At 55.0% G+C, this 12,609-nt stretch overlaps 1 protein-coding gene across 1 annotated transcript in view; it reads right to left on the reverse strand.

Moving 5' to 3' along the window:
• LOC144459678 (uncharacterized) overlaps positions 1–12,609 on the reverse strand; it is an 89,943-nt gene that overhangs the window by 49,257 nt on the left and 28,077 nt on the right. The window contains exons 4-6 of the mRNA XM_078164117.1: positions 1,889–2,022; positions 1,484–1,582; positions 440–502 (exon numbers count right to left, since the gene is read on the reverse strand). Of these exons, the coding sequence (XP_078020243.1) occupies positions 440–502; positions 1,484–1,582; positions 1,889–2,022 (296 nt within the window). The remainder of the gene's footprint in view (positions 1–439; positions 503–1,483; positions 1,583–1,888; positions 2,023–12,609) is intronic.

A 12,609-nucleotide genomic window follows, 5' to 3' on the forward strand; every position in this document is an offset into this window, starting at 1 on the left:
CGGCAGTTGTGGGTGACGCAGTCGTAGGTGATGAAGTTGTATGTGCAGCAGTTGAAGGGGCTGCTGTAGTCTGTGTAGCTGTTGTAGGTGCAGCTGTCATTGGTGCAGCAGTTGTAGGTGCTACCGTTGTAGGTGAGGCAGTTGTGTGTAACGCAGTTGTAAGTGCAGCAGTTGTCGGAGTTGCAGTTGAAGGTGCAGCAGTGGTAGGTGCAGCAGTTGAAGGTGCAGGTGTCGTTAGTGCAGCAGTTGTAGGTGCTATTGTTGTAGATGTGGCAGTTGTGTGTGATGCAGTCGTAGGTGCAGCAGTCAAAGGTGCAGAAGTTGTAGGGACAGCTGTTGTCGGTGCTACAAGTGTAGTGGCTACAGTTGTAGGGGCTGCAGTTGACGGTGCAGCAGTGGTAGGGGCAGCAGTTGTCGGGGCTGCAGTCGAAGGTGCAGCAGTCGAAGGTGCAGAAGTTGTAGGGACAGTTGTTGTCGGTGCAGCAGTTGTAGTGGCTGCAGTTGTTGGAGCGGCAGTTGATGGTGCAGCAGTGGTCGGGGCAGAAGTTGTCGGTGCTCCAGTTGTAGGGCCTGCAGTTGTTGGTGCAGCAGTGGTAGGGGAGGCAGTTGTCCGTGCTACAGTTGTAGGGGCTGGAGTTGACGGTGCTGCAGTTGAAGGTGCAGCAGTTGTAGGTGCAGCAGTTGTAGGTGCTACAGTTGTATGGGCTGCCGTTATCGGTGCTGCAGTTGTAGGAGCAGTTGTAGTCTGTGCAGCTGTTGTAGGTGCAGCTGTTGTTGGTGCAGCTGTTGTAGGTGTTACCGTTGTAGGTGCAGTAGGTGTGGGTGACGCAGTAGTAGTAGCTGCATTTGTCAGTGCAGCTGTTGTAAGTGCAGCAGTTGTTGGTGGAGCAGTCGAAGGTGCAGCAGTGGTAGCTGCAGCAGTCGTCATTGCAGCAGTTGTTGGAGCGGCAGTTGTATGTCCTGCACTTGTGGGAGCAACAGTGGTTTGTGCAGCTGTTGTAGGTGCTGCAGTGGTAGGCGTTGCAGTAGTCGGAGCAGTGGTTGAAGGTGCAGCAGTGGTCGGGACAGCAGTTGTTGGTGCTACAGTTGTAGGGGCTGCCATTGTCAGTGCAGCAGTTGTAGGGGCTGCTGTAGTCTGTCCAGCTGTTGTAGGTGCAGCTGTCGGTGGTGCAGCAGTTGTAGGTGCTACCGTTGTAGGTGCTGCAGTTGTGGGTGAAGCAGTCGTAGGTGCTGAAGTTGTAGGTGCAGCAGTTGAAGGGGCTGCTGTAGTCTGTGCAGCTGTTGTTGGTGCAGCAGTTGTAGGTGACACTGTTGTAGGTGCGGCAGTTGTGGGTGACGCAGTTGTAGCTGCTGAAGTTGTAGGTGCAGCAGTTGAAGGGGCTGCAGTAGTCTGTGCACCTGTGGTGGGTGCAGCTGTCGTTGGTGCAGCAGTTGTAGGTGCTACCGTTGTAGGTGAGGCAGTTGTGTGTGACGCAGTTGTAGGGGCTGCAGTTGTCGGTGCAGCAGTGGTAGGAGCAGCAGTTGTCGGGGCTGCAGTTGAAGGTGCAGCAGTGGTAGGTGCAATAGTTGTTGGTGCAGGTATTGTTGGTTCAGCAGTTGTAGGTGCTACCGCTGTAGGTGCAGCAGTTGTCGGTGCTACAGTTGTAGGGGCTGCCGTTGTCGGTGTAGCAGTTGTAGGTGTAGCTGTCGTTGGTGCAGCAGTTGTGGGTGCTACCGTTGTAGGTGTGGCAGTTGTGTGTGATGCAGTTGTAGGTGCAGCAGTTGTGGGAGCAACAGTGGTTTGTGCAGCTGTTGTAGGTGCTGCAGTGGTAGGCGCTGCAGTAGTCGGAGCAGCAGTTGAAGGTGCAGCATTGGTTGGGACAGCAGTTGTTGGTGCTACAGTTGTAGGAGCTGCCGTTGTCAGTGCAGCAGTTGTAGGGGCTGCTGTAGTCTGTGCAGCTGTTGTAGGTGCAGCTGTCGTTGGTGCAGCCGTTGTAGGTGCTACCGTTGTAGGTGCAGCAGTTGTGTGTGATGCAGTTGTAGCTGCAGCAGTCGAAGGTCCAGAAGTTGTAGGGGCAGCTGTTGTCTGTGCTACAATTGTAGGGGCTGTAGTTGGCAGTGCAGCAGTGGTAGGGGCAGCAGTTGTCGGGGCTGCAGTGGTAGGTGCAACAGTTGTTGGTGCAGGTGTTGTTGGTTCAGCAGTTGTAGGTGCTACCGTTGTAGGTGCAGCAGTTGTCGGTGCTACAGTTGTAGGGGCTGCCGTTGTCGGTGCAGCAGTTGTAGGTGAAGCTGTCGTTGGTGCAGCAGTTGTGGGTGCTACCGTTGTAGGTGTGGCAGTTGTGTGTGATGCAGTTGAAGGTGCAGCAGTTGTGGGAGCAACAGTGGTTTGTGCAGCTGTTGTAGGTGCTGCAGTGGTAGGCGCTGCAGTAGTCGGAGCAGCAGTTGAAGGTGCAGCAGTGGTCGGGACAGCAGTTGTTGGTGCTACAGTTGTAGGGGCTGCCGTTGTCAGTGCAGCAGTTGTAGGGGCTGCTGTTGTCTGTGCAGCTGTTGTAGGCGCAGCTGTCGTTGGTGCAGCAGTTGTAGGTGCTACCGTTGTAGCTGCGGCAGTTGTGGGTGAAGCAGTCGTAGGTGCTGACGTTGTAGGTGCAGCAGTTGAATGGGCTGCTGTAGTCTGTGCATCTGTTGTAGGTGCAGCTGTAGTTGGTGCAGCAATTGTAGGTGCCACTGTTGTAGGAGCAGCAGTTGTAGTTGTAGCTGTCGTTGGTGTAGCAGTTGTAGGTGCTACCGTTGTAGGTGAGGCAGTTGTGTGTGACGCAGTTGTAAGTGCAGCAGTTGTCGGAGTTGCAGTTGAAGGTGCAGCAGTGGTAGGGGCAGCAGTTGTCGGTGCAGCAGTGGTAGGTGCAGCAGTTGAAGGTACAGCTGTTGTTGGTGCAGCAGTTGTGGGTGCTACCGTTGTAGTTGAGGCAGTTGTGTGTGACGCAGTTGTAGGTGCAGCAGTTGTCAGAGTTGCAGTTGAAGGTGCAGCTGTGGTAGGGGCAGCAGTTGTCGGTGCAGCAGTTGTAGGTGCAGCAGTTGAAGGTACAGCTGTTGTTGGTGCAGCAGTTGTGTGTGATGCAGTCGTAGGTGCAGCAGTTGATGTTGCAGCAGTGGTTGGAGCAGCAGTTGTCGGTGCTCCAGTTGTAGGGCCTGCAGTTGTTGGTGTGGCAGTTGATGGTGCAGCAGTGGTACGGGAGGCAGTTGTCTGTGCTACAGTTGTAGGGGCGGCAGTTGACGGTGCAGCAGTGGTAGGGGCAGCAGTTGTCGGGGCTGCAGTTGAAGGTGCAGCAGTGGTAGGTGCAGCAGTTGTTGGTGCAGCTGTTGTCAGTGCTACAGTTGTAGTGGCTGCAGTTGTTGGAGCGGCAGTTGATGGTGCAGCAGTGGTTGGGGCGGCAGTTGTCGGTGCTCCAGTTGTAGGGCTTGCAGTTGTTGGTGTGGCAGTTGATGGTGCAGCAGTGGTAGGGGCTGCAGTTGTCTGTGCTACAGTTGTAAGGGCTGCAGTTGAAGGTGCAGCAGTGGTAGGTGCAGCAGTTGTTGTTGCAGCTGTTGTAGGTGCAGCAGTTGAAGGAGCTGTTGTAGTCTGTGCAGCAGTTGTAGGTGCTACCGTTGTAGGTGAGGCAGTTGTTTGTGACGCAGTTGTAGGTGCAGCATTTGTCGGAGTTGCAGTTGAAGTTTCAGCAGTGGTAGGGGCAGTAGTTGTCGGTGCAGCAGTTGAAGGTCCAGCTGTCGTTAGTGCAGCAGTTGTTGGTGCAGCTGTTGTTGGTGCAGCAGTTGTAGGTGCTACCGTTGTAGGTGTAGGTGCAGCAGTTGTTGGAGCGGCAGTCGAAGGTGCAGCAGTGGTAGCTGCAGCAGTCGTCATTGCAGCGGTTGTTGGCGCGGCAGTTGTATGTCCTGCAGTGGTAGGTGCTGAAGTTGTAGGTGCAACTGTTGTAGGAGCAGCAGTCGTAGCTGCAGCTGTTGTAGGTGCCACAGTCATAGGTGCTGCAGTTGTAGGTGCAACGGTGGTTTCTGCAGCTCTTGTAGGTCCTGCAGTGGTAGGCGCTGCAGTAGTCAGAGCAGCAGTTGAAGGTGCAGCAGTTGTTGGTACTGCAGTTGTTCGTGCTACAGTTGTAGGGGCTGCCGTTGTCAGTACAGCAGTTGTAGGGGCTGCTGTAGTCTGTGCAGCTGTTGTAGGTGCAGCTGTCTTTGGTGCAGCAGTTGTAGGTGTGGCAGTTGTGGGTGAAGCAGTCGTAGGTGCTGAAGTTGTAGGTGCAGCAGTTGAAGGGGCTGCTGTAGTCTGTGCAGCTGTTGTAGGTGCAGCTGTCGTTGGTGCAGCAGTTGTAGGTGCTACCGTTGTAGGTGAGGCAGTTGTGTGTGACGCAGTTGTAGGTGCAGCAGTTGTCGGAGTTGCAGTTGAAGGTGCAGCAGTGGTGGGGGAAGCAGTTGTTGGTGCAGCAGTTGAAGGTGCAGCTGTCGTTGGTGCAGTAGTTGTAGGTGTTACCGTTGTAGGGGAGGCAGTTGTCTGTGCTACAGTTGTAGGGGCTGCAGTTGTCGGTGCAGCAGTGGTAGGGGCAGCAGTTGTCGGGGCTGCAGTTGAAGGTGCAGCAGTGGTACGTGCAACAGTTGTTGGTGCAGGTGTTGTTGGTTCAGCAGTTGTAGGTGCTACCGTTGTAGGTGCAGCAGTTGTCGGTGCTACAGTTGTAGGGGCTGCCGTTGTCGGTGCAGCAGTTGTAGGTGTAGCTGTCGTTGGTGCGGCAGTTGTGCGTGCTACCGTTGTAGGTGTGGCAGTTGTGTGTGATGCAGTTGTAGGTGCAGCAGTTGTGGGAGCAACAGTAGTTTGTGCAGCTGTTGTAGGTGCTGCAGTGGTAGGCGCTGCAGTAGTCGGAGTAGCAGTTGAAGGTGCAGCAGTGGTCGGGACAGCAGTTGTTGGTGCTACAGTTGTAGGGGTTGCCGTTGTCAGTGCAGCAGTTGTAGGTGCAGCTGTCGTTGGTGCAGCAGTTGTAGGTGCTACCGTTGTAGGTGCGACAGTTGTGGGTGAAGCAGTCGTAGGTGCTGACGTTGTAGGTGCAGCAGTTGAAGGGGCTGCTGTAGTCTGTGCACCTGTTGTAGGTGCAGCTGTAGTTGGTGCAGCAGTTGTAGGTGCTACCGTTGTAGGTGTGGCAGTTGTGGGTGATGCAGTCGTAGGTGATGAAGTTGTAGGTGCAGCAGTTGAAGGGGCTGCTGTAGTCTGTGTAGCTGTTGTAGGTGCAGCTGTCAATGGTGCAGCAGTTGTAGGTGCTACCGTTGTAGGTGAGGCAGTTGTGTGTGACGCAGTTGTAAGTGCAGCAGTTGTCGGAGTTGCAGTTGAAGGTGCAGCAGTGGTAGGTGCAGCAGTTGAAGGTGCAGGTGTCGTTAGTGCAGCAGTTGTAGGTGCTATTGTTGTAGATGCAGCAGTTGTGTGTGATGCAGTCGTAGGTGTAGAAGTTGTAGGGGCAGCTGTTGTAGGTGCTACAAGTGTAGTGGCTGCAGTTGTTGGAGCGGCATTTGATGGTGCAGCAGTGGTCAGGGCAGCAGTAGTCGGAGCAGCAGTTGAAGGTGCAGCAGTGGTCGGGACTGCAGTTGTTGGTGCTACAGTTGTAGGGGCTGCCGTTGTCAGTGCAGCAGTTGTAGGAGCTGTTGTAGTCTGTGCAGCTGTTGTAGGTGCAGCTGTCGTTTGTGCAGCCGTTGTAGGTCCTACCGTTGTAGGTGCGGCAGTTGTGTGTGATGCAGTCGTAGATGCAGCAGTCGAAGGTCCAGAAGTTGTAGGGGCAGCTGTTGTCTCTGCTACAGTTGTAGGAGCTGTAGTTGGCAGTGCAGCAGTGGCAGGGGCAGCAGTTGTCGGGGCTGCAGTTGAAGGTGCAGCAGTGGTAGGTGCAACAGTTGTTGGTGCAGCTGTTGTTGGTTCAGCAGTTGTAGGTGCTACCGTTGTAGGTGCAGCAGTTGTCAGTGCTACAGTTGTACGGGCTGCCGTTGTCGGTGCAGCAGTGGTAGGTGTAGCTGTCGTTGGTGCAGCAGTTGTGGGTGCTACCGTTGTAGGTGTGGCAGTTGTGTGTGATGCAGTTGTAGGTGCAGCAGTTGTGGGAGCAACAGTGGTTTGTGCAGCTGTTGTAGGTGCTGCAGTGGTAGGCGCTGCAGTAGTCGGAGCAGCAGTTGAAGGTGCAGCAGTGGTCTGGACAGCAGTTGTTGGTGCTACAGTTGTAGGGGCTGCCGTTGTCAGTGCAGCAGTTGTAGGGGCTGCTGTTGTCTGTGCAGCTGTTGTAGGTGCAGCTGTCGTTGGTGCAGCAGTTGTAGGTGCTACCGTTGTAGGTGCGGCAGTTGTGGGTGAAGCAGTCGTAAGTGCTGACATTGTAGGTGCAGCAGTTGAAGGGGCTGCTGTAGTCTGTGCAGCTGTCATTGGTGCAGCAGCTGTAGGTGACACTGTTGTAGGTGCGGCAGTTGTGGGTGACTCAGTTGTAGCTGCTGAAGTTGTAGGTGCAGCAGTTGAAGGAGCTGCAGTAGTCTGTGCACCTGTGGTGGGTGCAGCTGTCGTTGGTGCAGCAGTTGTCGGTGCTACCGTTGTAGGTGAGGCAGTTGAGTGTGACACAGTTGTAGGTGCAGCAGTTGTCGGAGTTGCAGTTGAAGGTGCAGCAGTGGTAGGGGCAGCAGTTGAAGGTGCAGCTGTCGTTGGTGCAGCAGTTGTAGGTGCTACCGTTGTAGGTGAGGCAGTTGTGTGTGACGCAGTTGTAGGGGCTGCAGTTGTCGGTGCAGCAGTGGTAGGGGCAGCAGTTGTCGGGGCTGCAGTTGAAGGTGCAGCAGTGTTAGGTGCAACAGTTGTTGGTGCAGGTGTTGTTGGTTCAGCAGTTGTAGGTGCTACCGTTGTAGGTGCAGCAGTTGTCGGTGCTACAGTTGTAGGAGCTGCCGTTGTCGGTGTAGCAGTTGTAGGTGTAGCTGTCGTTGGTGCAGCAGTTGTGGGTGCTACCGTTGTAGGTGTGGCAGTTGTGTGTGATGCAGTTGTAGGTGCAGCAGTTGTGGGAGCAACAGTGGTTTGTGCAGCTGTTGTAGGTGCTGCAGTGGTAGGCGCTGCAGTAGTCGGAGCAGCAGTTGAAGGTGCAGCATTGGTTGGGACAGCAGTTGTTGGTGCTACAGTTGTAGGGGCTGCCGTTGTCAGTGCAGCAGTTGTAGGGGCTGCTGTAGTCTGTGCAGCTGTTGTAGGTGCAGCTGTCGTTGGTGCAGCCGTTGTAGGTGCTACCGTTGTAGGTGCTACCGTTGTAGGTGAGGCAGTTGTGTGTAATGCAGTCGTAGCTGCAGCAGTCGAAGGTCCAGAAGTTGTAGGGGCAGCTGTTGTCTGTGCTACAGTTGTAGGGGCTGTAGTTGGCAGTGCAGCAGTGGTAGGGGCAGCAGTTGTCGGGGCTGCAGTTGAAGGTGCAGCAGTGGTCGGTGCAACAGTTGTTGGTGCAGGTGTTGTTGGTGCAGCAGTTGTAGGTGCTACCGTTGTAGGTGCAGCAGTTGTCGGTGCTACAGTTGTAGGGGCTGCCGTTGTCGGTGCAGCAGTTGTAGGTGAAGCTGTCGTTGGTGCAGCAGTTGTGGGTGCTACTGTTGTAGGTGTGGCAGTTGTGTGTGATGCAGTTGTAGGTGCAGCAGTTGTGGGAGCAACAGTGGTTTGTGCAGCTGTTGTAGGTGCTGCAGTGGTAGGCGCTGCAGTAGTCGGAGCAGCAGTTGAAGGTGCAGCAGTGGTCGGGACAGCAGTTGTTGGTGCTACAGTTGTAGGGGCTGGCGTTGTCAGTGCAGCAGTTGTAGGGGCTGCTGTTGTCTGTGCAGCTGTTGTAGGTGCAGCTGTCGTTGGTGCAGCAGTTGTAGGTGCTACCGTTGTAGGTGCGGCAGTTGTGGGTGAAGCAGTCGTAGGTGCTGACGTTGTAGGTGCAGCAGTTGAAGGGGCTGCTGTAGTCTGTGCATCTGTTGTAGGTGCAGCTGTAGTTGGTGCAACAATTGTAGGTGCCACTGTTGTAGGTGCGGCAGTTGTGGGTGACGCAGTCGTAGGTGATGAAGTTGTAGATGCAGCAGTTGAAGGGGCTGCTGTAGTTTGTGTAGCTGTTGTAGGTGCAGCTGTCATTGGTGCAGCAGTTGTAGGTGCTACTGTTGTAGGTGAGGCAGTTGTGTGTGACGCAGTTGTAAGTGCAGCAGTTGTCGGAGTTGCAGTTGAAGGGGCAGCAGTGGTAGGGGCAGCAGTTGAAGGTGCAGCTGTAGTTGGTGCAGCAGTTGTAGGTGCTACCGTTGTAGTTGAGGCAGTTGTGTGTGACGCAGTTGTAGGTGCAGCAGTTGTCAGAGTTGCAGTTGAAGGTGCAGCTGTGGTAGGGGCAGCAGTTGTCGGTGCAGCAGTTGTAGGTGCAGCAGTTGAAGGTACAGCTGTTGTTGGTGCAGCAGTTGTGTGTGATGCAGTCGTAGGTGCAGCAGTTGATGGTGCAGCAGTGGTTGGAGCAGCAGTTGTCGGTGCTCCAGTTGTAGGGCCTGCAGTTGTTGGTGTGGCAGTTGATGGTGCAGCAGTGGTAGGGGAGGCAGTTGTCTGTGCTACAGTTGTAGGGGCGGCAGTTGACGGTGCAGCAGTGGTAGGGGCAGCAGTTGTCGGGGCTGCAGTTGAAGGTGCAGCAGTGGTAGGTGTAGCAGTTGTTGGTGCAGCTGTTGTCGGTGCTACATTTGTAGTGACTGCAGTTGTTGGAGCGGCAGTTGATGGTGCAGCAGTGGTTGGGGCGGCAGTTGTCTGTGCTACTGTTGTAAGGGCTGCAGTTGAAGGTGCAGCAGTGGTAGGTGCAGTAGTTGTTGTTGCAGCTGTTGTAGGTGCAGCAGTTGAAGGAGCTGTTGTAGTCTGTGCAGCAGTTGTAGGTGCTACCGTTGTAGGTGAGGCAGTTGTTTGTGACGCAGTTGTAGGTGCAGCAGTTGTCGGAGTTGCAGTTGAAGTTTCAGCAGTGGTAGGGGCAGTAGTTGTCGGTGCAGCAGTTGAAGGTCCAGCTGTCGTTAGTGCAGCAGTTGTTGGTGCAGCTGTTGTTGGTGCAGCAGTTGTAGGTGCTACCGTTGTAGGTGTAGGTGCAGCAGTTGTTGGAGCGGCAGTCGAAGGTGCAGCAGTGGTAGCTGCAGCAGTCGTCATTGCAGCAGTTGTTGGCGCGGCAGTTGTATGTCCTGCAGTGGTAGGTGCTGAAGTTGTAGGTGCAGCTGTTGTAGGAGCAGCAGTCGTAGCTGCAGCTGTTGTAGGTGCCACAGTCATAGGTGCTGCAGTTGTAGGTGCAACGGTGGTTTCTGCAGCTCTTGTAGGTCCTGCAGTGGTAGGCGCTGCAGTAGTCAGAGCAGCAGTTGAAGGTGCAGCAGTTGTTGGTACTGCAGTTGTTCGTGCTACAGTTGTAGGGGCTGCCGTTGTCAGTGCAGCAGTTGTAGGGGCTGCTGTAGTCTGTGCAGCTGTTGTAGGTGCAGCTGTCGTTGGTGCAGCAGTTGTAGATGTGGCAGTTGTGGGTGAAGCAGTCGTAGGTGCTGAAGTTGTAGGTGCAGCAGTTGAAGGGGCTGCTGTAGTCTGTGCAGCTGTTGTAGGTGCAGCTGTCGTTGGTGCAGCAGTTGTAGGTGCTACCGTTGTAGGTGAGGCAGTTGTGTGTGACGTAGTTGTAGGTGCAGCAGTTGTCGGAGTTGCAGTTGAAGGTGCAGCAGTGGTAGGGGTAGCAGTTGTAGGTGCTAGAGTTGTCGGGGCTGCAGTTGAAGGTGCAGCACTGGTAGGTGCAGCAGTTGTCGGTGCGGCTGTTGTTGGTGCTGTCGTTGTAGGTGGAGCAGTTGTTGATGCAGCAGTTGTTGGTGCTACAGTTGTAGGAGCTGCCGTTGTCGGTGCAGCAGTTGTTGGGTTAGCTGTAGTCTGTGCAGCTGTTGTTGGTGCAGCAGTTGTAGGTGCTACCGTCGTAGGAGCAGTTGTTGTGGGTGACGCAGTAGTAGGAGCAGCAGTTGTCGGTGCAGCAGTGGTAGGTGCAGCAGTTGTAGGTGCAGCAGTTGTTGGAGCAGCAGTCGCAGGTGCAGCAGTGGTAGCGGCAGCAGTCGTCATAGCAGAAGTTGTAGGTGCAGCAGTTGTTGTAGCGGCAATTGTATGTGCAGCAGTGGTAGGTGCTGACGTTGTAGGTGCAGCTGTTGTAGGAGCAGCAATTGTAGTTGCAGCTGTTGTAGGTGCCGCAGTCGTAGGTGCTGCAGTTGTGGGAGGAACAGTTGTTTGTCCAACTGTTGTAGGTGCTGCAGTGGTAGGCGCTGCAGTAGTCGGAGTAGCAGTTGAAGGTGCAGCAGTGGTCGGGACAGCAGTTGTTGGTGCTACAGTTGTAGGGGCTGCCGTTGTCAGTGCAGCAGTTGTAGGTGCAGCTGTCGTTGGTGCAGCAGTTGTAGGTGCTACCGTTGTAGGTGCGACAGTTGTGGGTGAAGCAGTCGTAGGTGCTGACGTTGTAGGTGCAGCAGTTGTGTGTGATGCAGTCGTAGGTGCAGAAGTTGTAGGGGCAGCTGTTGTAGGTGCTACAAGTGTAGTGGCTGCAGTTGTTGGAGCGGCATTTGATGGTGCAGCAGTGGTCAGGGCAGCAGTAGTCGGAGCAGCAGTTGAAGGTGCAGCAGTGGTCGGGACTGCAGTTGTTGGTGCTACAGTTGTAGGAGCTGCCGTTGTCAGTGCAGCAGTTGTAGGAGCTGTTGTAGTCTGTGCAGCTGTTGTAGGTGCAGCTGTCGTTTGTGCAGCCGTTGTAGGTGCTACCGTTGTAGGTGCGGCAGTTGTGTGTGATGCAGTCGTAGGTGCAGCAGTCGAAGGTCCAGAAGTTGTAGGGGCAGCTGTTGTCTGTGCTACAGTTGTAGGGGCTGTAGTTGGCAGTGCAGCAGTGGCAGGGGCAGCAGTTGTCGGGGCTGCAGTTGAAGGTGCAGCAGTGGTAGGTGCAACAGTTGTTGGTGCAGGTGTTGTTGGTTCAGCAGTTGTAGGTGCTACCGTTGTAGGTGCAGCAGTTGTCGGTGCTACAGTTGTAGGGACTGCCGTTGTCGGTGCAGCAGTGGTAGGTGTAGCTGTCGTTGGTGCAGCAGTTGTGGGTGCTATCGTTGTAGGTGTGGCAGTTGTGTGTGATGCAGTTGTAGGTGCAGCAGTTGTGGGAGCAACAGTGGTTTGTGCAGCTGTTGTAGGTGCTGCAGTGGTAGGCGCTGCAGTAGTCGGAGCAGCAGTTGAAGGTTCAGCAGTGGTCTGGACAGCAGTTGTTGCTGCTACAGTTTTAGGGGCTGCCGTTGTCAGTGCAGCAGTTGTAGGGGCTGCTGTTGTCTGTGCAGCTGTTGTAGGTGCAGCTGTCGTTGGTGCAGCAGTTGTAGGTGCTACCGTTGTAGGTGCGGCAGTTGTGGGTGAAGCAGTCGTAGGTGCTGACGTTGTAGGTGCAGCAGTTGAAGGAGCTGCTGTAGTCTGTGCAGCTGTCGTTGGTGCAGCAGTTGTAGGTGACACTGTTGTAGGTGCGGCAGTTGTGGGTGACGCAGTTGTAGCTGCTGAAGTTGTAGGTGCAGCAGTTGAAGGGGCTGCAGTAGTTTGTGCACCTGTGGTGGGTGCAGCTGTCGTTGGTGCAGCAGTTGTCGGTGCTACCGTTGTAGGTGAGGCAGTTGTGTGTGACGCAGTTGTAGGTGCAGCAGTTGTCGGAGTTGCAGTTGTCGGTGCAGCAGTGGTAGGGGCAGCAGTTGAAGGTGCAGCTGTCGTTGGTGCAGCAGTTGTAGGTGCTACCATTGTAGGTGAGGCAGTTGTGTGTGACGCAGTTGTAGGGGCTGCAGTTGTCGGTGCAGCAGTGGTAGGGGCAGCAGTTGTTGGGGCTGCAGTTGAAGGTGCAGCAGTGGTAGGTGCAACAGTTGTTTGTGCAGGTGTTGTTGGTTCAGCAGTTGTAGGTGCTACCGTTGTAGGTGCAGCAGTTGTCGGTGCTACAGTTGTAGGGGCTGCCGTTGTCGGTGTAGCAGTTGTAGATGTAGCTGTCATTGGTGCAGCAGTTGTGGGTGCTACCGTTGTAGGTGTGACAGTTGTGTGTGATGCAGTTGTAGGTGTAGCAGTTGTGGGAGCAACAGTGGTTTGTACAACTGTTGTAGGTGCTGCCGTGGTAGGCGCTGCAGTAGTCGGAGTAGCAGTTGAAGGTGCAGCAGTGGTCGGGACAGCAGTTGTTGGTGCTATAGTTGTAGGGGTTGCCGTTGTCAGTGCAGCAGTTGTAGGGGCTGCTGTAGTCTGTGCAGCTGTTGTAGGTGCAGCTGTCGTTGGTGCAGCCGTTGTAGGTGCTACCGTTGTAGGTGCAGCAGTTGTGTGTGATCCAGTCGTAGCTGCAGCAGTCGAAGGTCCAGAAGTTGTAGGGGCAGCTGTTGTCTGTGCTACAGTTGTAGGGGCTGTAGTTGGCAGTGCAGCAGTGGTAGGGGCAGCAGTTGTCGGGGCTGCAGTTGAAGGTGCAGCAGTGGTCGGTGCAACAGTTGTTGGTGCAGGTGTTGTTGGTTCAGCAGTTGTAGGTGCTACCGTTGTAGGTGCAGCAGTTGTTGGTGCTACAGTTGTAGGGGCTGCCGTTGTCGGTGCAGCAGTTGTAGGTGAAGCTGTCGTTGGTGCAGCAGTTGTGGGTGCTACCGTTGTAG

The sequence above is a fragment of the Epinephelus lanceolatus genome, chromosome 22, assembly GCF_041903045.1.
Source record: "Epinephelus lanceolatus isolate andai-2023 chromosome 22, ASM4190304v1, whole genome shotgun sequence".
Lineage (NCBI taxonomy): Eukaryota > Metazoa > Chordata > Actinopteri > Perciformes > Serranidae > Epinephelus > Epinephelus lanceolatus.